The sequence below is a fragment of the Alternaria triticimaculans genome, assembly GCF_023758025.1.
Source record: "Alternaria triticimaculans strain BMP 0046 chromosome Unknown scaffold_1, whole genome shotgun sequence".
Classification (NCBI taxonomy): Eukaryota; Fungi; Ascomycota; class Dothideomycetes; order Pleosporales; family Pleosporaceae; genus Alternaria; species Alternaria triticimaculans.
This window is the reverse complement of record NW_026055958.1, coordinates 2037730-2059529: the sequence shown is the minus strand read 5'-3', so window position 1 is coordinate 2059529 and position 21800 is coordinate 2037730. Positions and strand designations below refer to the sequence as shown.

Here is a 21800-nt window from a genome sequence, read left to right as displayed (position 1 = left end):
CAAAATAATCGGTGGAGGCGCGACACCACCCATCCAAGTCAGCAAGCGGATATGCGGCCAAAAACAGCCTCACAGGGCTGACATCCGGGTGTTCGGGCAACGAGAGCCCAGCCTCAAGGTCACGCGGCTGATCAGAGTGCGCTTGCAGGTTCATGACATGATGTTCCCTCCAATCCTGCAACTGCACCAGCTCGGTTAGGAAGCACGAGATGGAAACCCCAAGCTTTGCATACGCTGTGGCGTTTTGATCGATAGGAATACGATGCTTGGTATCCCTAACCAGTATAAGCTGAAGATATCCGACTCGATACCTGGAGTTATACATAGCATCGTTTTCGTCCTGCGAGAATTACTGGATGTAATGGCGCCCATCTTCATTTTCGAGCCACCTTAGCAGCAATCATGACCGGCGTTCCGCCTTCCAAACCTACCGTCACTCCTGCCCCTACAACGATCCAAGACTGGTTGCATGCATCTTTCTCGGGCGCAGCCTACACACCTCACGCTCGACATCAAATTCGTGCTTGTATTCAATCCAAATTCAACCGCTGTCGAACGGACGGATGGTATGGGTGGCCGATTGGCAAACGTATTGGAATCATTATCGGCATAGTCATTGCAGTGATCGTCGTCCTATCAGTACTGAGATGCTGCTATAGTCCCCAATACTCTCAAGCCCGAGAAAGAAAGAGACCAATGCTCCTAAGCGAGTTGCGTAGCCAGCAGGCTGCGGAAGAAGGGGCCGCAACTGAACGGCGTTTTGCGGAAGCGCTGTACGGCGAAGCCAGAAGTGCCCAAGGGAGAGACAGCCACAACAGTAGAAGTGGAGATGGTGGAAACCTAGTTGGAGCAAGACAAGACCAGGGAGGGCGGAGCAGTGGAGGTCAGGACAATGAAGGAGCACCCTTGGAAGATGTACCTCCAGCATATCACGAAGCTGTGAGAGAGGATAGACGTGCGCATACAGAGATTGCACCCCACGCGAATAGCAGTTCGTTGTCAGGATGGCCACCAATGTACGCCGATGTAATGCAGCCTGCACCTGTTGCAAGCCCTCCTTCGCGAGTTCGGTACCCGGCCTTGCCACAGTCTCCAACAAGATAGAAACATTAGTGGCGTCTTGGCGTTGGAGACCACTTTCCAGCCGACGATATGTTAGTTCTCTTCCTGCACTCAGCAGCCAGCGTATCAAGTCCTACCGACAAACGTTCCAGGTCCCTTCTTTTCCAAGCCAAGGCCTGAGGCTCAGCACTATGACCAACTACGGCGATGAGCGACGCTCTTACAAACGCAGAGAAGAGGAGAAACTCGACACATCCGGCGGGTACGTCGAACCTGCATCTGGACAAACGCCTTTTGGGGCTTTTGGGCAAATACGTTGGCTTTTGATTGGTGGAAGTAAGGCCAAACGGTCAGGCTGAGAAGATGGTCGAATGCCAGATCGGTGTATGCGTTGTGCAGCGTCAGGGTCAGCCTTACGTCGTAGACCTAGTAAATTATGTGAAGAGCAGAGTACCAAAGCTTGCTTCTGCTACTGCCCACAACTACTGTACATGGTCTATCGTGAACGTGTTCCGTGACGAGCGATTACATTGCACTGTGAGTCACTACCATTGTAAGTACAAGAAGATAACTGACTGATGAATCTTACTGAACCAGAAGACAAGAACATCTTAACTGCATGTTCACATACTTCGTATTTTGTTATTGGGCAGATCAGAATATTTGTTCGCGTCATCGGAGGTCCCTGTGTACAAGTGGTCTGTATATCACTCGAAAATTCCTCGCCATAAGCAAAAGCCCATCAGCACGTTGCATACCGGGTGTTATCCTTTCGAATCTTTTAATATGCCGACCACGCGCCCTCGGCCTACTCAAGCACCTAGCAAGGAATCGATCCGCACAGCTATCATCGTCGGGCTCATCATCAGTCTTCTCGGTGTCATCGTTCTTACCTACCTCCTATACCAGCGCCGCTTACGACGTAATGTGAAAGCCGGTAAAGTCATGGGTAAACGCGAAGTAGGGGGATCGGAATGGCAAAATAGAGCGAGACGAATGATCAACGACGAACAGAGAGGTCTGGAAGTTGGCGTGGTTCGGGAACCATTGCCAGTTTATACGAGAGATGTTGAGCGGGGCGAGAAGAGGTTGGAGATGGGGATGGCGAGGTGAACGTCCTCTGTTACTGCCCTGCGTGGCAAAGGTGGTCTGCTGAAGGTGTGAGGGTGATTGTGCTGAACAGGGCGAAACGAGTGGACACTCACAGCCACCGAAGTGCAGCCACTTGCAGGTGTTATCTCGGGTATCCTTCTTATAATACTTTTCGACTCTTTCGATTTCCCTTATTTCTTGACATGCATACACATTTATCCAGTACGGTAGTACTTTTCTTCGTGTCCATTCGCACCGTTTGTTCCGTTAGCGTCTCCATCGACGTCTTCCCGTGCCCTTACTGTTCCAGCTCCGGGACCCAGCTCCTCGCCGATGACCATGCCGCTGAAGTTGCCATTTTCGTCCATGTATTCATCCATGTTCTCCGCTGTTATCCAACCCGATGCGCCGGGCGCTGAATCATCCAGTATGTCATCGCCATCGTCGTCGCTGCCATCTGGATCGGGATGCAGATCAGCGCAAGTGTTCAGCACATTGAACAGCTCCGTGATGCATGTCTCTGTGGGTTTCGAAGTGTATGATGGTGGCAGCACGGTGATTTCGAGCATATGGATGTCATCGTCTTCGTTTACGGATTCGGCATCGTTGAGCGAGATATTTACGTATAGCGCCTCGATGGTGGACTTGTACTTCATCGTTGCGTGGAGCGCGAGAGATGGGAACGGGATGGATACGCCGACTGGCGAGGGCGTGCTCTGAAACAAAACGACATTTCTGCAGTCACGTGTTAGCATGATTCATGGCTAAGCAACCGCCGGACCTACTCTGAAGACACCCAAATGTCAACGCCCTCGACCAGATCCTCTTCGCCCTCGCGCTTCGAGCTGAATTTGCTGAATGCGGCATCTTGTTTAAGCTGATCGGCAGCTGTCACCAGAGTCATGCCCTCATAATGAGCATGTAGGACGGGTTTTGCGCCAAAGAAGGAAGTCGGGGTTTGAGATTGGTGTTCTGATAGCGGGGTGAAGTCGTCTGCCTTGGGGGCGCTGTCGAGGAGTTGGAGTGACATGGCGGGATCTCGTGGAATGCGGTGTGTGGTGCTTATTATGGGAACAGAAGAAGAGAATGCCGATACGTGATTGCAGTGCGAGCGAGCTGTTGTTGATGTTTAGACGTGTATAGGCAGCTAATTGCTGAGGGACCAAAAAGTCGCGGGAGCTAATCGAGCGTCATCGCCCCACCTCGGCCTTGGCAGGTACCAGATGCACGGCGCGTGTGCGACTTTCCTCCCTCTCCGCATGTCCTTGACATTCTCGCGTAGTTGCGCATCGCATAACCATTCACGATAGGGAGAAACCGCTGGAACAGAGCGCAATTGTTCCGCTACCGACATCGCCCCTAATTTCTTGTCCACAATGTCCTGAACACCCATATTTCGATAGCTGCGGCATCAGAATACAACCTCCGCTTCCTCAAAGAAGAGCCCCGTCGCGTTCGCGAACGATAGCAGACAGATTGGTACTGCACTTCTCAGCCTGCGGTTGCCCACAGAGCGTAATGTCATTCCCAACAACGCCTATCGCCAAATTGACTGGCCACGGCGGCATCGTTCACGCAGTCGCCTACTCCTCAGGTTCCCAAACCTACATCCTAACCGGCTCGTCCGACCGCACAATCCGTCTTTACAACCCTTCGAAAGCGCCGCCTACCTCTACCGCCCCAACATCGTCCTCGCAACGACCCCCAGGTCTGGTGAACAAATACACAGCGCATGGTTATGAAGTCCTCAGCATCGACGTCAACTCAGCCAACGACAAATTTGTTAGTACGGGTGGAGACAAGACAGTATTTCTGTGGGACGTTCAAACGGCGCAGACGATACGCCGATGGACTGGCCATGCCGGACGTGTGAACCGCGGTGTTTTTGGAGGCGAGAGCGACAGTATCATAGCGACGGGCTCATTCGACGGCACTGTCAGGATATGGGATACAAAATCCAACGCCTACAAGCCCATCATGACGCTTTCCGACGCCAAAGACAGCATCTCCGACGTCGCTATACACGACGCGGATATTATAGCAGCGAGCGTCGACGGTCGTGTCAGGAGTTATGATATCAGAATGGGCACGTGTCAGGTTGATGTCGTGGGACCGAGCTGTACGAGTTTGGCCGTCAGCAAGAAGGGCACAGAGCTTCTGGTTGGCTCGTTGGATTCGACCGTCAGGCTCATGGATCGCACCAACGGCGAATTGCTCAAAACGTACAAGGACGATTCTTTTGTGAACAAGGACCTGAGGGTTAGGAGCACTCTTGGTCTGAACGACAGCGTCGTCATCAGTGGCAGTGATGATGGTATGGTCTTTGCCTGGGACATATTGGAGGGAATGTGTCTGCACAAATTCAAACATTCCGACATGAGGGAGGTCAGAGGTATAGCGACTGCACCAGCCACGAAGGCGAAGAAGGACGTCGTGTCCGCTGTGGCCTTCTGCAAGACAAGGCGTGAATGGTGTAGTGGTGGTGGCGATGGCAACGTTGTTGTCTGGGGCATGGGAACCTGAACAGGGGAGATTCCTGATTTCAGCATTTGTGATACCCGCGTAGAAGCATACAGCGAGAAGCACTCCGGTCTTCGAAAATAACACGTTCTCGAGATTTGGACACGACTGCAATGTTCATAATAACCATGGACGATCGTGCTTCATCTGGCCTGCACATCTAATTCTGTTTTCTTCTCGCAAGAATGTGCACGGTTTGAAGCTAGGGAGCGTGGTAATAGACGGAAATCGTCATGTTCAATAAACGTATTTAGCTAACTAAATAATGGGTAACATGATGATGATTGACAATCTGTAAAAGAAACACACGATAGTGTGACGCATAGCTGTTCAGATACCCCCCACAAGCAACAAGCAAGAAGAGTGGAAAGTGAACAAACGATACAGGGTTGGGAAATGGCTGCGTGGGTCGTAAAGACGATAAGAGTTCGACATAGTCCGGTTATTGCAAACGGCGTCATATCCAGAACACGAGCTAGAGTGGGTTGCATGTCGTGACAAGGGCGATGTAGGATGTATAAGACTCAAGTGCCAGTAGGATTGCAAGGCTGGGCCAGTGTACTGCTTGAACTGGGTTCGGCTTTGGCACATCAAGGATGTGGCTAATTAGCGTTCATCTCTACTTGTAGTACTTGGCGTTTTCGTAGACCTGCATATCCCTTGGTGTTGTTGGTGGACAGGTATAGACGGTCACAATTACGCCTCTGCGCTCTTGACCTAGACACGAAATCAGTTAACACCACAAATGACTTAACTTGACTTACGGCCGTGTGGCATACCGTACGTCTGCCACTCCCCGTTTCTCAGCATGATAGGAAGCACGTGTGACATCTGTTCCGGGACCATGGCGAAGGCGATGAGGGCGAGGAAGATGGCAAGCTCTCCTTTGAGACCGGCATGTTGTTCAGACGGCGTCATTGATGCAGATTGCCAGTATATATCCGGAAGCAGCATTCCCAACCATTGTTGATTCGCACGTCGGCAATATACCGTACGATTCGAGGACGCGTTGCACAGATACGATGAGTAGTCTGTGCCGTGATCGAACTTGAGAGTCTGCCAGGCCTCGTCCTTCGGTGGATTTGTTGCATCTCCTCGCAAGACCGTGAAACCTAAACCGCCGGTATAGAAGACCGAGTAGGTTTGATAGTATGCTGTGCCTTGGGGAAACTGTAACGAGTACTCTCCGATGTTATAGCCGTCACAAGACCACCATTTCTCCGACACGCCGCCGTTCACTCGGACATTGGCTCCCGGAACTACCGAGGGTGTCTCGTAGCGTCCGCCGTTGCTGACTGTGATGGCGGCGTTTGGGTTTTCGCGTACTTCCTCGATACGAAAGAAGTAGGATGGCTAAGGTTTGGTCAGACTGCAAGATCATCAAGTTCGGTAGCGGATACATCACTGACCATGGCGTATCTTGGTATTGCGCCTCTGCGCAACGAACCCTTGTGGAATGTCGTAATACTCCTGCTTGTGATTTGGTGCTCTCGCCCTGCTCCAGACCATTACAGCCCCTCACTCGACACGTCTTTATCCTTCTCATCGCCATGCGGCTCTGCGTTTAGCGACTTGAAAGTAACAGCATCCCAGTCAAGAGGTCAGGCGACAAGCTCCTACATGGCAGCAGTGCGGGACGGAATGTCTGATTGACGGCCAAGATTACGGAGCAGCCCTCTGATAAGCTAGAGATGCCCTGAAAGGGGCATGGCGCAAGATCCTGCATCGGCTGCAGCAGACGTATACGTGGGCCAAAGGTAATCAGCCCAGATTCCCTTACCCCGCTGTGGACTTTTCCATTCCCTGGTCGATGATCTATGTCGTTGTATAGCTGCCTCGGTTTTTCCGGGGGGACGGTATGGGCAAGCAGCATCTGCATGTCTTGTGTCGTGTTTCCTGTCCTTCGAAGACTGTGCTCTGTAAGAATGGAATCTTGCCATGACAGCATCATGATAGCAGTAGTGGTTCGGTAGCTGTTGGCCTTCAGCTGCATCTCAGCAAAAAGCATCGGTGTCAACCGGCCGTGGATCGCGCCCAACGTGTCCCATCGCCTGCAGCATAACAGCCGGTCTGAACCGGCGAGCCAACAAGATGGAGTGGCACAGCGCCAATCCAAGAGAGATCAAGGGTGGATCCCTCCTAGCGAAGCGCCTTGTGTGTGCCGTCCGTTGCACGGCACTTGTTGCGAAACAGTGGAAGAGCCATCTGTCGAACAGTCTAGCCGAGAGACGTGGTCAAAGCCTGGTTTATGTTGATCCTATGGCTGCAACGTGAAGAATGTGTCGTATTCGCGAAGATGTTGCGGCCACATGCACTGCGATTGCCACCAGAATTGTTGTGTCTTGCTTGTGGGTGAGTGGAACATCGCTTCGCAGATCAAGTATGAGTAGGGCTGAATAATGTTGTGTCGTCAACTATGAATGCTTTTTCCCATATGGTCAAACCATTGCCGCCATAAGATGTGCATGTATCTTGGGACAAAGATCCGAGAGGTGCGGCTCTGCGAGAAAGAGGGGTTATAAAGCCGGCGTACGGACATTGTGGACCAACGTTCCTCGTTGGGCGCGTATTGTATTGATCGGCCGGCAAGCGTCTCCGACTCTTTGTGCCCGTTCGGCGGCTATTTGAAGCGACATCTAGAAGTTGGTACAAAATACGTCTCGAGTAAGTAGAACGGAGCGGCTCCCGATGTATGAAGGGCGAGTGTGTCTTAAGTAGAAACGAACCGGCTGACAGACTAGGCGTGCGGCCCCAAGACGACCGGAGGACCTTTTTCTGCCTGTTCGCCTTCTTTCCTCACATTCAAGTATGCCTGATGCTCTTCATTGGTGAGCTTTTTAAAGAAATTGCCGCTAATGTGCAATGGATAAGTACCCCTTACCTAAATGGCGGCAACAACCTGCTGATCGAAGCAGATGGTTCCTGCAACCTGCATGATCGTGGAACTTTCTTCACCGGACGACGACCCTTGTCGTCTCGTGTGTTCGCCCGACAGCAACGCAAACTGGCGGGAATTACGAACAAGCACTCACCGGTTGACATGGCGGCCCAGGCACACGGGATGAACTTGCCACGATAGAAGTCATGCGCACCTTGAAGGCTCAACTCCCAATCAACAGACTTACTGCTTGTATGAACCGCACGGAACGGAGCGCTCTCCATCGAATCGAACCCCACTGCCGCGCCCAGCGGCTACTGTCAAATCCGGAAGCCGGTCAGATAAGGCAAACTGACAATATGACCCCGCACCGAAGCCTCGGGCTTCTGAGCGGATACCGCAAAGTAACAGTCAAGGCGGCGTGGCCGAAAGAGGGGCGTATCACAGCGTGCGCGGCTTTGATGTCCTGGTGGAGAGGCAATTCGATCGGAATCCTGACACTATACAGGCCTCAACAAAGAAGATGCGCTCACATCAGGGTGGTCTTGTCTCGATATTGGCATAGAGCACATGAACAGGAGCTGTTTGGTGGTAGTCCATGACACATGCGGCACAGGTAAGGTCATGTCTGATCTGAGATGCATTAATGGCCAGACAACGACTGACTTAGTCGGTAGCAGTATCCCGAGTGGCTCGAACCGCGATGAATTGGTCATCGAGAGCCCAGAAAGCAAGCATCCATTGGCTAGGACCAGAACGCCGCTCCTAGACGCCTTTTGCAGGAGTAAGATCTGGTCTATGGCGGGCCAAACTGACGAGACGGGCCATTGGCGCCGCGATCGCGAACCTATGGAGCAACCTGCCAAGAGATCACCGGCGGTACGAGATGGACTCGAGGAAGTCGAATGATAGCTCAGCCGAGCCGAGATTGGTCTCCATAATGGCCCCGACCATGAGGTAAGGGTTTGGACACCTTATCCGGTTCTGCGGCATGCGATGGTGGCAAGCAACCGTCGGGACCTGGCGGTACCCGGGCTTTGGTCCGAGGTATACATGACCTAGATGCTTCTACGCCGTATGCTGGCTCCCGTCACATTCGGATCAGGCTTCTTTCATGTCGCCTGAGTTTTAGCAAGTCTCCACCAGTATTGCGATGCTTGCCCATGCCGTCAAAGGCTCAAGAGCTCGAGTAGGCGCGTCGGTACGGCAGTGTGGGAGAGAAGCGTGTACGAATGGAGAGGCCCTGCAGGCATCGGTATGGACCCAGCCGCTAGGACGCGTAGGAATGCAAGTAGCGCGTCGGTCGGGGAAGGCACGGCGCCTGGCTGCAGGAACAGCCATGGACAGGAGCGTCAAGTATGACGGTGGATGAGCAATAGGTGTAGGAGGCTGAATTCAGGGCAAGACATGAGGTCTGACGCTCCAGGGCTGGGATGAAGTCTGGTACCGGCTGCGGAAGCTAAGGCAAAGACGCGGTCTTTCCTCCTGGCGATTCGGACACATCGCCGCCCGACCAATCACGACCCACCCGCACCACGTCAATTGTCTGCCTGAAAGTGGCCCGCACGACGGCAGACTGTGCTCCGGACATTGGCAGTTCAGGGCAATGTCCTAGCAACTCGCTATCGCGGTTGAGAATGACGGCGAGTACGCCACCCAGTCTCTTCGTCCGATGAACGTGGTCCTAGCTCTGGCAGAAGGGGAGTTTCGCGTTGGTTTTGCAAAGCTGACTCTACACAGGAGAGCTCACAATGACGGCAATTATCACGTCCAGAGAAAATGTTGTATTGTTCCGGATGTGTACTGAGGAGAGTCCGTTCTAGCCTTGATACCAAGTCGCGAGCCACTCGTCTTCAAACCAAACAAGGGCGTGTATACGATAGGCGGAAACTGCTATTTGCCCCCCGGGTCTATCATTCGCTCTATTCACAGCAGACGACGCCTCTCAAGCCTTCGGCTCTATAGGATAATGCAGAAACTGCAATCCTTCTCGTTCATCTTTGCTGCGGCCATGTTGCGCGGAATCTTGAGCCTGGCTTGAAGTCAGCGTGGTCATCGATGCAGTTTGCCTGAAAGTCTCACGAGTAAACCATATGTCCAACCAACACGTCCTTACACCCGCCAACCAACGTCTCGATATCGCGCCTGGTTTGCTCAGACTCTTGAGCATGCGCCTTCACAAGTCGGGTCTCTGCCTCCAACAGCCTCGCCCAGCTCTCCTCCACCATCTTCACACATCGATCGACGGCAACCTGCGCACTACATCCCTCGTTCCATACCATCACCGGGATGGCAGAATCGATATCGCCGTCGTCTATCTCCTTCCGCAAGCTCACGATGTCGTTCCAGAGGAAGTCGGAGATGGCTACTTCGCGCGTTATGGCTACTACAGCTTCGTGTTTCCAGATCGACGGTGGAAGAGTGAGGTTGTAGGCCCATTGCATGACAGCAATGCACGGGTTTGTACCAACAGTTCTCAAACGGCGTGCTGTATATTCCTCGAGAGTAGACATCCCTTGCGCCCATGTAGCCTGAGATGTCTTGACGCCGCGGATAAAGTCGTAGATGGTTTCAGCAAACCGATCACGTGCTTCTGCAATGCTTGTTAGCTAATATCTGCCTAGCAAACTTTGGATAGACGTACCTCTCGACTGGCCCTTCTGCATTGCTCTTCCTATGTTGACCCATGGACCGCAGTTATGCAACCGTCCCGGTGCCGGAACTTCGCCAGAGAGTTCTGGCTGCAAGCAATGTCGGATGAAATTAATTGTGTCGTCACAGTAAGCTTCGGTCTTGTCACGATCATCTGTCAGAGTACCGCAATCGATCTCGTCATCCCAGAAAAAGAACTACAGTTTACGTTAGTCGACAATCGCGATAAGGAATTGGGCCAAGTTACCCAGGCCACAAGCTCTCCTAGAATGACAAACTTCTCTGGTTCCACATGTGTCCAAAAGTATCCCGCGCAGAGTCCGTTGTCTACCCGGCGTTGCTTCTTCCTTTGGCTCTCGGTACTGATGAACGTTTGGAAATATCCCTCTAGATGCTGTCTCAGCACCAGAACATTCGGGTGCACTTTAGCTGCCCAGTCCGTGTATATGTAATGCACATCCGGAACATGGATTTCTTGATCGCGAAGACGAGCAATAATCCTGGTGCGATGGTCTCCGGGCTTGGTCGGAGCTTCCTTAACCGCGGAGGAGGCGAGCTGTTTGGAGCTGTCCGTGAACTCGGGCATGTAAGAAGATCTCGATCTCGATCGCTGGAGTGGGTAAGTGTGATGATGCTGAAGAAGGAAACAACAAACGATTGAACAAGACTTACGCGTCTAAAGTACGATCTAGGAAGCGACGTCCAAGCGCTAAGAATACTAAGAATCGCCATAACGACTCAATAAGAGACAAAAACCAAGTATGTTGTTCAAGACAATCGCGGCCTCAGTAATATGGTAACGGAACAGAGGTCTTTGTATACTCTCATACCACGCCGTTCACATGCTGGCCCCTCGGTAGTCACTTCCCCGTCGCCTGGGGTCTCGAGGCGCCCTACCATTCACATAAAGCGCTCTTTCACTGCACCTCCGGCAAACGTGATCCACCCCCGAAGAGCCCCCAGAACCAATCGCAACATCTCAAGCTGGATTGAATTGACGTAAGCGAGGCGTTTGGGCACAGTCCACATGTGTGCTATGTAAGGAGCTATGTAAGGGTAATGCGTTGTTACACGGACTCGGCTGTCACTGTACGCCACGTTTCCGCAGTTGTGAGACACGAGAGCGTCCAGCTCCGAATCACGATATGCCACTGGGGCAGATGAGACGGCCACCGATCGTCTGAACCCGCGCAGGGTCATCAGCTTGAGGTTAAGTCCGGAACTACATCTCAGCCACCACTGAAATACACTTGCTGACTGCCAGTCCTTTTGCTCAAAATCATTGCGCATTGGCTTGTCGATTACATCACGAGCTGATAGGTTTTGCGCCACTTTCCTGCGACTGAGCCACTCTCAGGCAGCTCTCAGGATACGAATAATGGCACCGTATAGTATCGCTGTATGCACCACATCCTGTCATACTATAGTGGCGTTGCCCCCAATGAGTGCCTGCTGAGTCATATGTTTAGGCCTTCCAAGACACGGACCCATGGCTTCACATCCGCAGCGCAGGGGCCGAATGCTGAGTACAGGTAAATTACGTAGAATCTAAAGAACTACCCTGCAACTCGAAGCACGGAATAAGAGATACGCCAAGTCATACTGCCGATCTAAGGACCTGCGCACGCACTACTGCGTCCGTAGCAATGCAGCAAAATGTGCCGAGTATCTTGAAGTGTTATCGGCATACAGCTCGTTTGGATGCAGCTCGTTGACCCTTACATAGAGGCCGCATGTCCGATAAGATAACCGAGCGTGCCGAGCCACAATCGGCTTCCCGGGTCTACAATGCCACCCAGTCACAGGCGTAGTGGCGCTTTGGGAAGTAAGACTACTGGACAATGCAGTTATGGCACATAATCACAGCACGGCGATATACAAGCGGTGTGCACTACGATACCCATCACGCGCTATCAGAATACAAACGTGTAGTGCATGAAGGTATATTGGAAGGGTTGGAGGATCATGTTACCGTACGGTCGTCAGACATTGGATTGTGTGCAGTCGAATGGGACAGGTGGAGCGAGGCGGCAGGGAGCCATCTACTCAAATATCTAGAGAGGACAAATAGAAACTTTTAGGATATCATGCGTCTATCTGAGACATATCTTCCGATGATCAACCAAGCATGGCTCAACACCATTCGCCATAAACCTTTACGCCCAAAACCCAGTAAGCCGGGTGACCCGATGGCTTTCACCACCACATCAGATCATCCGAGTCCGCCTGACCAAAAGTCTGCATGCCCCCAACTACTTTGGCTCAGTGGCAGCCACAACAGCATCCTACGTCCTCTTCTTCGCATTGACGTTCTTGCCTGCGCCTACCTTGACTCTGCCACCGGCTCTGCCCCGATCGCCTGTCAGGATGCCCGGCAGATAGTTGTCATCCATGAGGTCCCTCGTCCTGGTCCTCTTGTCCTCTTCAGCGCGCTTAGTGTATTCCTTCTGGTCTTCAGCAAGGATGAGGTCTCGACCCCAGCCGCCTTTGCCTCCTCCCTGACCATGACTCCACTTTGTGTTTGCAGTACCGGCGATGGGCTTGGGGATGCTGTATTTATCGCCACGCTTGTTGTACTGGTAGTTCTTGGCTAAGTGGATCTTGAACTCTCCAGCGGCGTTTGTAGAGCAGGAAACCCTCTGTAGGGTTGCTTGACCACAGCGGGGGCAGAACTGCTTGTCCATTTGCTTGACGATGTTGAAACAGGCGTGGCACCGGAGAACCTTGGTGTTGACGTTCTTGATGCGTTGCATGTTTGTGGAGAGAAGTTGTAGATTCATCTGGAGCAATACGTTTTGCATCGCAAAATCGATCGTCATGGTTGCTACGTCCAGCTGGCGATTGGCTGTTGTGTGAATTTGCGGTTGGATGGCTCCGTCCTTGGCTTGGTGTTCTGTAAGGTTCTGTGGAGTAATCCAGTCGCCATCAGAGTCAGACTCCGCAGCTGAATCGTCAGTCGTAGGGGGCGTAGGTTGTTGAGTGGCGTGATGGGATACCGAGAGGTCCTCCAGTTCCTGCGCCAGTTTTGATTCGTCAGAGCTGACTTGCTGGGTTTGTAGACCCTGCTGGCTGGAGGTCTCAGGCGCGAGTGAGAGCTCTGCCTTCTGCTCGATGTGGATGTTAGTGGTGGGCACCTCGACCGCCGCCGATTGGTCGATTGGCCCCTCCTCGCCAGCCTGTTCTTGAAGCTGTTCTTGAACTTGCTCTTGAACCTGCTCTTCGATCTTTTCCTCCGCCTGCTCTACAGCTTGAGACTCCAGCTCTCCTCTGCCCTGTTTCTCAAGTTGCTCGCGAATCTGGTCATGCACCTGCTCGTGAACCTGATCCTGAACCTGTGCAACAACCTGCTCATGTACTTGCTCCTCGACCTGCTCCTGAGTGACAGCTATTCCACCTTCTGCTTCGTCTGTTTCGGCTTGGGCGGTTTGCTCCTCCGATTCATTGGCTTGTTCCAGGCTGCTGTCTAACTCCGCTGCGGGCTTGAAGTTGAACTTAGTAGATTTGGGCGCTCTGGCCTTCGCCGCCCGCTTGCCTGTAGGCTGCTCCCAGCCTTCATCAATATCCTCTGGTTCGACAGATCCGGAATCGATCTGTACGCCTTCCGTCGCATCTTCAGCGGTATCTTCGGTAGTCTTGTTGGCTGCCTTCCGCCTGTTCTTGCGCTTCTTTGCTGAGGTGGAAAGGCCCCCACTCTGCGATTTCTCCTCGTTCGACTGCTCAATCTCTCCAGGCCTCCTCTTTATTTCTGCTTTGGGTATTTCTCTCAGGCCCCAGTCGCCACCGTTCCTCTCACAGTGCACTTCGTAAGCCAGGGCTAGGATACCCAAATCCTGCCTACTGAGTACCGCATGATCACCTGTCTTCTTGCTAAACGCAATGACTGCATCGTAGCTTGCCGGCTGAGGATTCCGTATCTTCAGAAATGGGATCAATGTTGTCTGTACACGTGACCGTGTGGCTTCATCGCGAATTTCGGAGAGAATAGCAGGAGTAGTCCATAGTTCTTCCGCGGCGTTGATGATAGTAGAGATCGATACTGTGTTCTTGATCAATGGGCCCGTATCCAAAATAAGCGAGTGAATGGGCTTTTGCTGGGTCGCAGTGGGTGTTGCCATTGCGCGGTAGACCGGCAGTAGTCGCAGTCCGGTAAACAGGAAGTTTCAGTTTGTTGTACGTGGAAAGTTGAGATCCTGATATTAAGTTCGGAACTTTACGAGGTTTGGATCGTCAATATGACTAGGGCGTGCCGCTGGTGTGGTAGAAGATTTCGCGATGGTGGCGGTGGGGCCCGACTTTTTTGGTGTGAGACCCTCACGAATTTTGATTGGCCGGATCGCGCTGGTGGCAGCAATGGGAGCCTCGTGCTGGAAGTAGATGAGTCGACGCTGGTTCAACATATATTGAGTCGAACTTTTTTTGTAACACTGAGAGACGGCCAAGATTGTATTCCATAGCCCTTGATATTGTTTTTAGTATCGTTGGTAAAGTCGAGAGTCTCGATAGAGTGAATCCTCCAAACGCCGCCCAATGCTAAGTCGCGAGTCTACCCCAACATCGCTTGTGGTATATCGTACACATACATCAATGACATGAATTCCATCCCAGGTTCGACTCATCGTCGTGATGGTCGCCTTACAGACACTACGCGATAGGTTTGCTTCTCTCGTCCTCTGGCATACGCATATACGCATCGATAGCCGCACTGAAAACTGCGAAGCCTGCGCAGCCTACGGCCACGGCTTGCGGCCCAGCATTTCTTGCCAATATACCTCCAGTCAAGCAGCCCCCCGCCACTCCGTTGTACAGATCGTTCTTGGCTCGGAGCCCCTCGATTGCGCACTCGGTGCCTGAGAAAATAGCACCAACTTTGGCGAAGTTGCGTCCGCTAGAAATTGAGGATCGGTACATGTCGCGCAGGCCGGCCCGTAGTTGCTGGCGTAGGGGAAGGTCGGTAAGCGGTACGGTGCCGGTAGCAGTGGGGTTTGGAAGGGTAGCAGTCGCAGAGGCCGAGGGTGCTGGGGTGAGAGTGGCTGCGGATGCGGAGTTGACGCTACCGGTAGCTATCGTCGAAGGCTTGACGCCTGCCGTTGCCGTTGCGCCGGTGGCTGCGGTCGTAGGTTTTGTAGCCGGCGTGTTGACGGGGAGGGGCTGTGACATCGGGGTATCGTATCGCATCTGTGCATGTCAGTCGTGCCTTCTCTTTCTTTCGAAACTATGAGTTGTTTGGCCACATACGGAAGCCATGAAGAGCCCAAACATAGCACCCAGACCGCCACCCATTACGCCTGCCATTACTGTCTTGCCGATGCAAGACTCCATACCCATTTGCATCTATTCGCACGTTAGCCATGGTTCCCCAAACATATTATCTGACAGCCTTGTATGGCTAGCTACGCCCTCGCGACATGCTATCCTGTTCCACCGCAACTGCATAGAGGAGACGGGGTCGCACATACTGCTTTCACCATTTGCTGCTCCTGCTCGGACATGCCTGCATTGGGATTCATGGCGGCTGGCATGGAGCCCACGCCTCCTGGAAAAGCCATCTTCTTGGAGCTGATTACGACTGCGGCACAAAGCAAGCGTGAGGTACAAGTGATACTGTTGCAAAGGCGATCCGATGCGCCGCCGCCGGGAACTTTTGCGGAGTTCAGAGCGGAGGACGGGAGATGCCGGGCAGGTGGGTCTTGGCACCGCCACTCCAGCGTCACGGATGTCTTCACACATGTTACAAGCAAGCGATTTGGTCGCGTCGTTTTGAGGTATTCGGATTCTCATTATGCTTCTACGACGGTACATGTCTACCCGAAGCTAGGTTCCAATATGTACAATTACGCCAACGCCATGCTATACCTTGAACTTTTCCACACAGCAAACCACCTCTTCAAGAAGTTCTTCAACACTGAATTAGACATTGCTGTTAATGGCGTCGCGTCATAATGCTAAATCGCTAAATGCAACTACCGTTTCAAACGTTCAGTTCATAAAATCGCCATGCGAGTAATCTTCACTCCTCGATTCCGGGGGCGGGGTGAGTTGCTTCTCCCACTCTTTCATTAGATGTGATGCGGTACGCTTCAGGTTGCTGGGTGACACCTTAGTCATATCAGGCCATGGGATGGAGCTGCGCTTTGACTCTCGTGATGTCAGGTCCTCTTGGTTGATGGAGGTGAGCGACGATGCCTTGGAATCGTGACGCTTCGAGTGATATCTGGTGCTGGTGCTAGTTCGAGAGCTGCCTGGGCCGGATACCGGCGAGGTCTGCGCATCCGATTCATCTGAGCTGTCCTTGGAGTCTTCCAAGTCGACCAGAAGTGACTCGTTGGGGGTGTCCCAGTTATCCCAGTCTTCTTCGGATGCAACTTTGCGGATCTGCTTTTGCGGGGTCGTCGTGTTCTTGAGTGCGTGCGTCTTCTTGTTGACTACAGTAGTCTTGGGCTCGCCCAGGCCCATCTCCTTCCAGAAGTCGTCGCCAGTGGAACCTAGTTGTTGTGTGGTCTTCTTCGAGCTGGCGGACCGACTAAGGGCGGGGCGACCCTCGGACGGTTTGCGGCCAGATTTAGAGGGGTTCTTGACACCTGGTATTCCAGTATTGCCGTCCGCCGTGTTGACGGCCTCATCGCCCACCGTAGCTTGTCGGATATCCTCCATGAATGTGAATAGCCCTTTCTTGAAGTCCTGCGCCATCTGAGTGCCAGCCCGAATGAGCTGCTCACGTTGTATGGTGGGCATGCCGCCCATGTCGTATCGGTCGTGCTCGCCAGCATTGACGACCTGTCGTGTGATCTCTGACGAAGTGGAAGCCCGTGCAGGAAGCTGCGGTCGGGAGTTGGAAGCGGGGTCGTCGTGTAGATCGAGTGGCTGGGGGAATGATGGCGACTGGAGGCGGTCGGGAGAGAGTAGTGACAGGGTTCTTAGATGTCGCGAGCCGCTGAAGACCTTCCGTTGGGATGTTTTGGTGCTGCTTAGCAGATTCTTCCTGCGCTCCATCTCTTTCTGCATCCACGAATTCGAACCATCGTCTTCGTATTGGCCCGGTGGAGCATTGGCGAGCGATGTGTTGAGAGGCTGCAGCGCGGCGACCTTGCGCACCTCATTGCGACGCTTGTTCGCTTCGTGATGGGTCCAGTGCGTCTTGAGCGTGTTCAGATCAGCCTCTGCTTTGGTGAGCTCCTCCTTAAGTTCGAGGACATAGCGCTCTTGAGCAGCGAGAACCGCCAGAATGTTCGTCTCGGAGGTAGAATCCTCGGGTTCGGGCGAATGAACAGACGTTGCCCCGTTCATCCATGATTGCGGGCGCGACCGTGTCGAGGAGGTTGGTGAACTGATGCCCGTACTTGGCTGGATGGGGAACTGCAGGGACAGGCGTTTGCCTTGCCCGATGACGTCGACCGTCTTGGACCGAGAATGCGACGGCATGGTCTTGGGTGGTGAAGACTGAGAAGAAGCGTTGGAGTCGGGGGCGTTGGAGGATATTATTGACGACTGGGATGACGACTCGGCCCCTTTGTCGTGCAGGGTTGTCGGTGTCTGTGCTCTGTCCATGGAGTCTGCTCCTCCGACGAAGAAGATGGTATTGCTGACGTACTGTCCCTCCTTGAGCGTACAGAGAATGGTTGAGAGACGAGCGCGGCGAGCGAGTCGGTGAAGAATAAGCGAGGCGGCGGCTGGGGAGCTGCCGTAGACTTCGAGATAAAGGGCTAGAAGCGCTGTAGGGAGGCCGACCAATCGGAGAAGGAGCGACCCTCTAAACCACGAGAACCAAGACTTGAAGAGCGTTGAGCCAGCGGCGCAAGAACTCATACCAAAGACATTGAAGAGCGCATGCCACGGAGTTCAGAGCGGCAACGAGTATCTAGAGATTCCTACAGCCGAAGCCGCAGTCTTTGTGCAGCCGTCGCTCACGCGCGCCGTGCTCAGGCCATCAACAACCCAATCCAGGAACCCATCTCCTGGCTGCATGTCCAAGGGACTGCTTGCGCGGCTAGTCTCGTGACGGAGGCCGTGTGTGGAGACGGTGAACCAATGTCCGTCTGTTGAGGGCGACGTCTGCTCTGTCTTCTATCTGCTGCCGCTCGCTCATTGCTCCATGGTATACTCAGACGTACAGGTCACCACACGCGCAGTCTGCTGTCGAACACATGCTCGGTCCCACATTCTCGAGACGACACTGCCATGTTGCGGAGATGAGGGGTCGGGCCACGTAATTTGACACCTCAGAACACGACCCATGTAGCCGTCAGGTTTGAGCTAGCTGGGTAGCACGTCGAGTGTCCGGTCAACGACGGGTAGTGGTCATCTTGTACTAGACTCTAATCTTGCGGTTGCTGAGGAGAACCGCGACGGATAACATGGTGCGCGTGCCCTGGCGGTTAGACAGCCATGGAGGCCCATCGTCGCCCTCGTCCTAATTTGCAGCAACAGCCAGGAGTGCGCTGTACAGGCGGCCTGTTTCAGGCTACGAGGACTGTTCGCAATCCAGCCTAGCTGGCGGTGCGTGGCATGGTAGGTTTGACATGCCTGGAGTGCCTCGCAGCACCATGTCGTTAGCTCACGTTTCCCTCAGCAACCGGAAAAGTAATCATCGGCGGGATGAGGCGCAGACGATGCACCACCACACACGTCTATTGGCAAGACGGCTGACGGTTTTGGTAGCCGCTGCTGCATGACAGCCGCAGTGGGGAGCTCATGCAGGGCAACATTGGAGAGGAGTGGAATAGGCTGCTCTGGACATGGCGTGGACAAACTGATCTTGGATGCCAAAGGCTCCGCGATACTGCTCCGACGTCTGGTGCGCTGTCCTGGACATGCCCGACCTGTGTTGTTTTTCTACAGCACTGATACCTACCGACGTCATGCCAATCTCCGCCAAAAAGTGGCGGCGGGGATGTGCGTTTGTTTGACGATCAGGCTGGTTGCCTCGGCGATGATAGGGCTGGACCCTGCGCGATACTCTGATATACACCACAACGGCGGCGCAATTGAGCAGCCCAGTACCACAGCCGAGTCTTATTCCTATCCCAACCGTCTTCCGCCGAAACACCACTGCATCTATCTTGGCCCGACCCCGACCACATCCCATATTCCTCAGCCATTGCGCTCCGCCTAGCGACGTTGTAATCGCCCGCCATGGCCGAAAACTACCAAGTCATGGAGGAGCTGGGCAGTACGTTTTGACATAGCCTGGTTGATTCTCCATTACTGACCATTGCAGGCGGCAGCTTCGGAAAGGTGTTCAAAGCCATTGACCGCACAACGGGCGAGACAGTCGCCATCAAGCACATCGACCTCGAAGACAGCAGCGAAGAGCTCGCCGACATCCAAGCCGAGATCTCGCTGCTGAGCACCTGCCACAGCCCATACATCACCGAATACAAGACCAGCTTCGTCAAGGGCGTCAAGTTATGGATAGTCATGGAATATCTGGGTGGAGGTTCTGCCGCCGACTTGGTACGCAGTCACACAACGGACATCTCGTAGCTAGACTAACCGTCATAGTTGGCACCAGGTACCTTCAGCGAAGCACACATCGCCATCACATGCCGAGAGCTCCTGCTCGGGCTAGACTACCTACACTCGACCGGCAAGATCCATCGCGATATCAAGGCCGCCAACGTACTCCTCACAGACCAAGGCAAGGTCAAACTCGCCGACTTCGGTGTCGCCGCACAACTCACAAACATCAAGTCGCAACGCATGACGTTCGTCGGTACACCCTTCTGGATGGCGCCCGAGGTCATCCAGGAGGCTGGCTATGATTTCAGAGCCGACATCTGGTCCCTCGGAATCACCGCTATGGAGTTGGCAGAGGGCGCACCGCCACACGCTGGGTCACATCCCATGAAGGTGCTCTTCACAATTCCGAAGAACCCAGCACCAAGGCTGGAGGGCGACGAATGGAGCAAAGACTTTAAAGACTTTATTGCACAATGTCTGATCAAGGATCCGGATCGACGTGCGACTGCGAAGGAACTCCTCAAACACCGCTTCGTCCAACGCGCGGGCAAGGTCGAGGCATTGCGCGAGCTCGTCGAGCGCAAGCAAATGTACGACGCCCAAAGGGAACAACAAGCGGCATCGCATCCCAAGTACTATGAAGAGACCATGTTAGTAATTTGCCGGACCTCCCCATACAGTGTGCTAACAGGTTTATCAGGGTCGATCTCTCCCCTAGAGCCGAGGAAGACGATTGGGACTTTGATACCGTCAAGCGAGGGACCGTTCAAGCACGCCAGACTTTGAAACAGCGTCGCAAACTGGCCCGCATACCCTCCTCAGGCAACGATGAAGTCGAATCCATGATGCAACGGATGGACCTCAACGCAGCACCCTTGGGTGACATAACCGATTCACCACTCCCAGCGCGACGACGTCCATCTTCTCGGAGAACTTCCCAAGCCACGGCTTTCCGCGTACCTTCTGGCGACACACCCACCGCTCGTCGCGTCAGCAATCTCAACAAGTCACCGTTGGGTGTCGATCTGACATTTGGAAACTCGCCTTCCACCGTACGACACTTCAAGCGTGTCTCGTCGGGCGAACGTCGTGCAGCGCTTCGCTCAAACCCGCCTAGCAACCCGCCTGCTCAGAACAACCAGTCCTTCCAGCCGAACCCCGAAGCGCGCACCTTCCGCCCATCACCTCCCACGTCTAACCATCCGCTGGACATGAACAACGAGAACGAGCCACCTGCTCCCGATGGACACATGCCAATCACCAAAGACGCGTTATACGGTCGCCGAGCGTACAGCAAGGTATTGGACTCAGTATTCCAAGAGGCACATGCTGACACAGCATCGCCTCATCAACGGGACGCTATCGGACGAGTTGCGCAGGCCTGGCAACATCTTGACGAGATCGACCCACACGGCGAATTCATGTTATTGAAGGCCATGGTGGACCGTCTCAAAAACGACACAAAGCTTGCGTACGCTCTCGGCATAGAAGTCTCGCCTGTGCAATCACCATCGAAGCACAACACCAAAACCAGCGATACTAGCTTGGGTGGTACAACTGTGCATGGTACCGGCACAACACGTGTTCGTTCGAGCACTACGAGTGCAGCTACGTCGACCGTCAGCAAGTCTTCAGAAGAGTATGACCACACTCCAATATCGACACCGACACGAAATGGCACACCAATCGCCAACTCGGGCTCTCCGCTGAAGGGACCAAAGCTCGTAATGGCCAAGAACAACCCTCATCTCAAGTCTCACAAACGCCGCCAGAGCGCTTTTGTGGTCGGCGAGAAGGGCTCCGGTGCTGATGGCCACGGTTACTTTGACGAGAAGAAACTGCCTGGTTACGTCGAGCCTGGTATGGAACAGCAGGGGATACTGGCCGACATCCTCTACGGGCAATGGACACAAGGATTGCGCACTCGATGGCCTATCGCTTAATGCCTTTCTCTTTTCTCCGTCTTGTTGAACAGACGTGAGTTTGAGTCTTTTAGCTTGTAGCGCTTGTTCCTTTCTTGCTTGTAAGGCGTTGTCGCGTTGCTCACGCGCTGTATCGCGACTTGGATGCTACCTTCCTTTCTTTGTGTTCGGCGTTGATGGATCACATATTAATGACTGATGAGATCGTGGTTATGGGT

General features: G+C 53.5%; 7 protein-coding genes across 7 annotated transcripts; 2 read left to right on the top strand and 5 right to left on the bottom strand.

The window, feature by feature from the left end:
* Positions 1-2369: 2369 nt before the first annotated feature.
* Positions 2370-3184, bottom strand: J4E78_000664 (uncharacterized protein; the record flags this gene model as incomplete). Its single annotated transcript, XM_049361326.1, has 2 exons — positions 2370-2889; positions 2940-3184. The coding sequence occupies 2 exons, from the start codon at positions 3182-3184 to the stop codon at positions 2370-2372; spliced, it is 765 nt and encodes a 254-aa protein (XP_049226609.1).
* A 488-nt stretch (positions 3185-3672) lies between these two features.
* J4E78_000663 (uncharacterized protein) lies at positions 3673-4677 on the top strand (the record flags this gene model as incomplete). The annotated part of the gene is made up of 1 exon (XM_049361325.1): positions 3673-4677. One exon carries the CDS (start codon positions 3673-3675, stop codon positions 4675-4677), a length of 1005 nt encoding a protein of 334 aa, XP_049226608.1.
* Positions 4678-9511: 4834 nt separating this feature from the next.
* Positions 9512-10218, bottom strand: J4E78_000662 (uncharacterized protein; the record flags this gene model as incomplete). The annotated part of the gene is made up of 3 exons (XM_049361324.1): positions 9512-9584; positions 9635-10145; positions 10197-10218. The coding sequence occupies 3 exons, from the start codon at positions 10216-10218 to the stop codon at positions 9512-9514; spliced, it is 606 nt and encodes a 201-aa protein (XP_049226607.1).
* Positions 10219-12489: 2271 nt separating this feature from the next.
* Positions 12490-14319, bottom strand: J4E78_000661 (uncharacterized protein; the record flags this gene model as incomplete). The annotated part of the gene is made up of 1 exon (XM_049361323.1): positions 12490-14319. The coding sequence occupies one exon, from the start codon at positions 14317-14319 to the stop codon at positions 12490-12492; it is 1830 nt and encodes a 609-aa protein (XP_049226606.1).
* Positions 14320-14845: 526 nt separating this feature from the next.
* On the bottom strand, positions 14846-15711 carry J4E78_000660 (uncharacterized protein; the record flags this gene model as incomplete). Its single annotated transcript, XM_049361322.1, has 3 exons — positions 14846-15379; positions 15440-15535; positions 15661-15711. The coding sequence occupies 3 exons, from the start codon at positions 15709-15711 to the stop codon at positions 14846-14848; spliced, it is 681 nt and encodes a 226-aa protein (XP_049226605.1).
* Positions 15712-16180: 469 nt separating this feature from the next.
* Positions 16181-18007, bottom strand: J4E78_000659 (uncharacterized protein; the record flags this gene model as incomplete). The annotated part of the gene is made up of 1 exon (XM_049361321.1): positions 16181-18007. One exon carries the CDS (start codon positions 18005-18007, stop codon positions 16181-16183), a length of 1827 nt encoding a protein of 608 aa, XP_049226604.1.
* A 1326-nt stretch (positions 18008-19333) lies between these two features.
* On the top strand, positions 19334-21603 carry J4E78_000658 (uncharacterized protein; the record flags this gene model as incomplete). Its single annotated transcript, XM_049361320.1, has 4 exons — positions 19334-19370; positions 19419-19654; positions 19703-20310; positions 20361-21603. The coding sequence occupies 4 exons, from the start codon at positions 19334-19336 to the stop codon at positions 21601-21603; spliced, it is 2124 nt and encodes a 707-aa protein (XP_049226603.1).
* Positions 21604-21800: the final 197 nt, after the last annotated feature.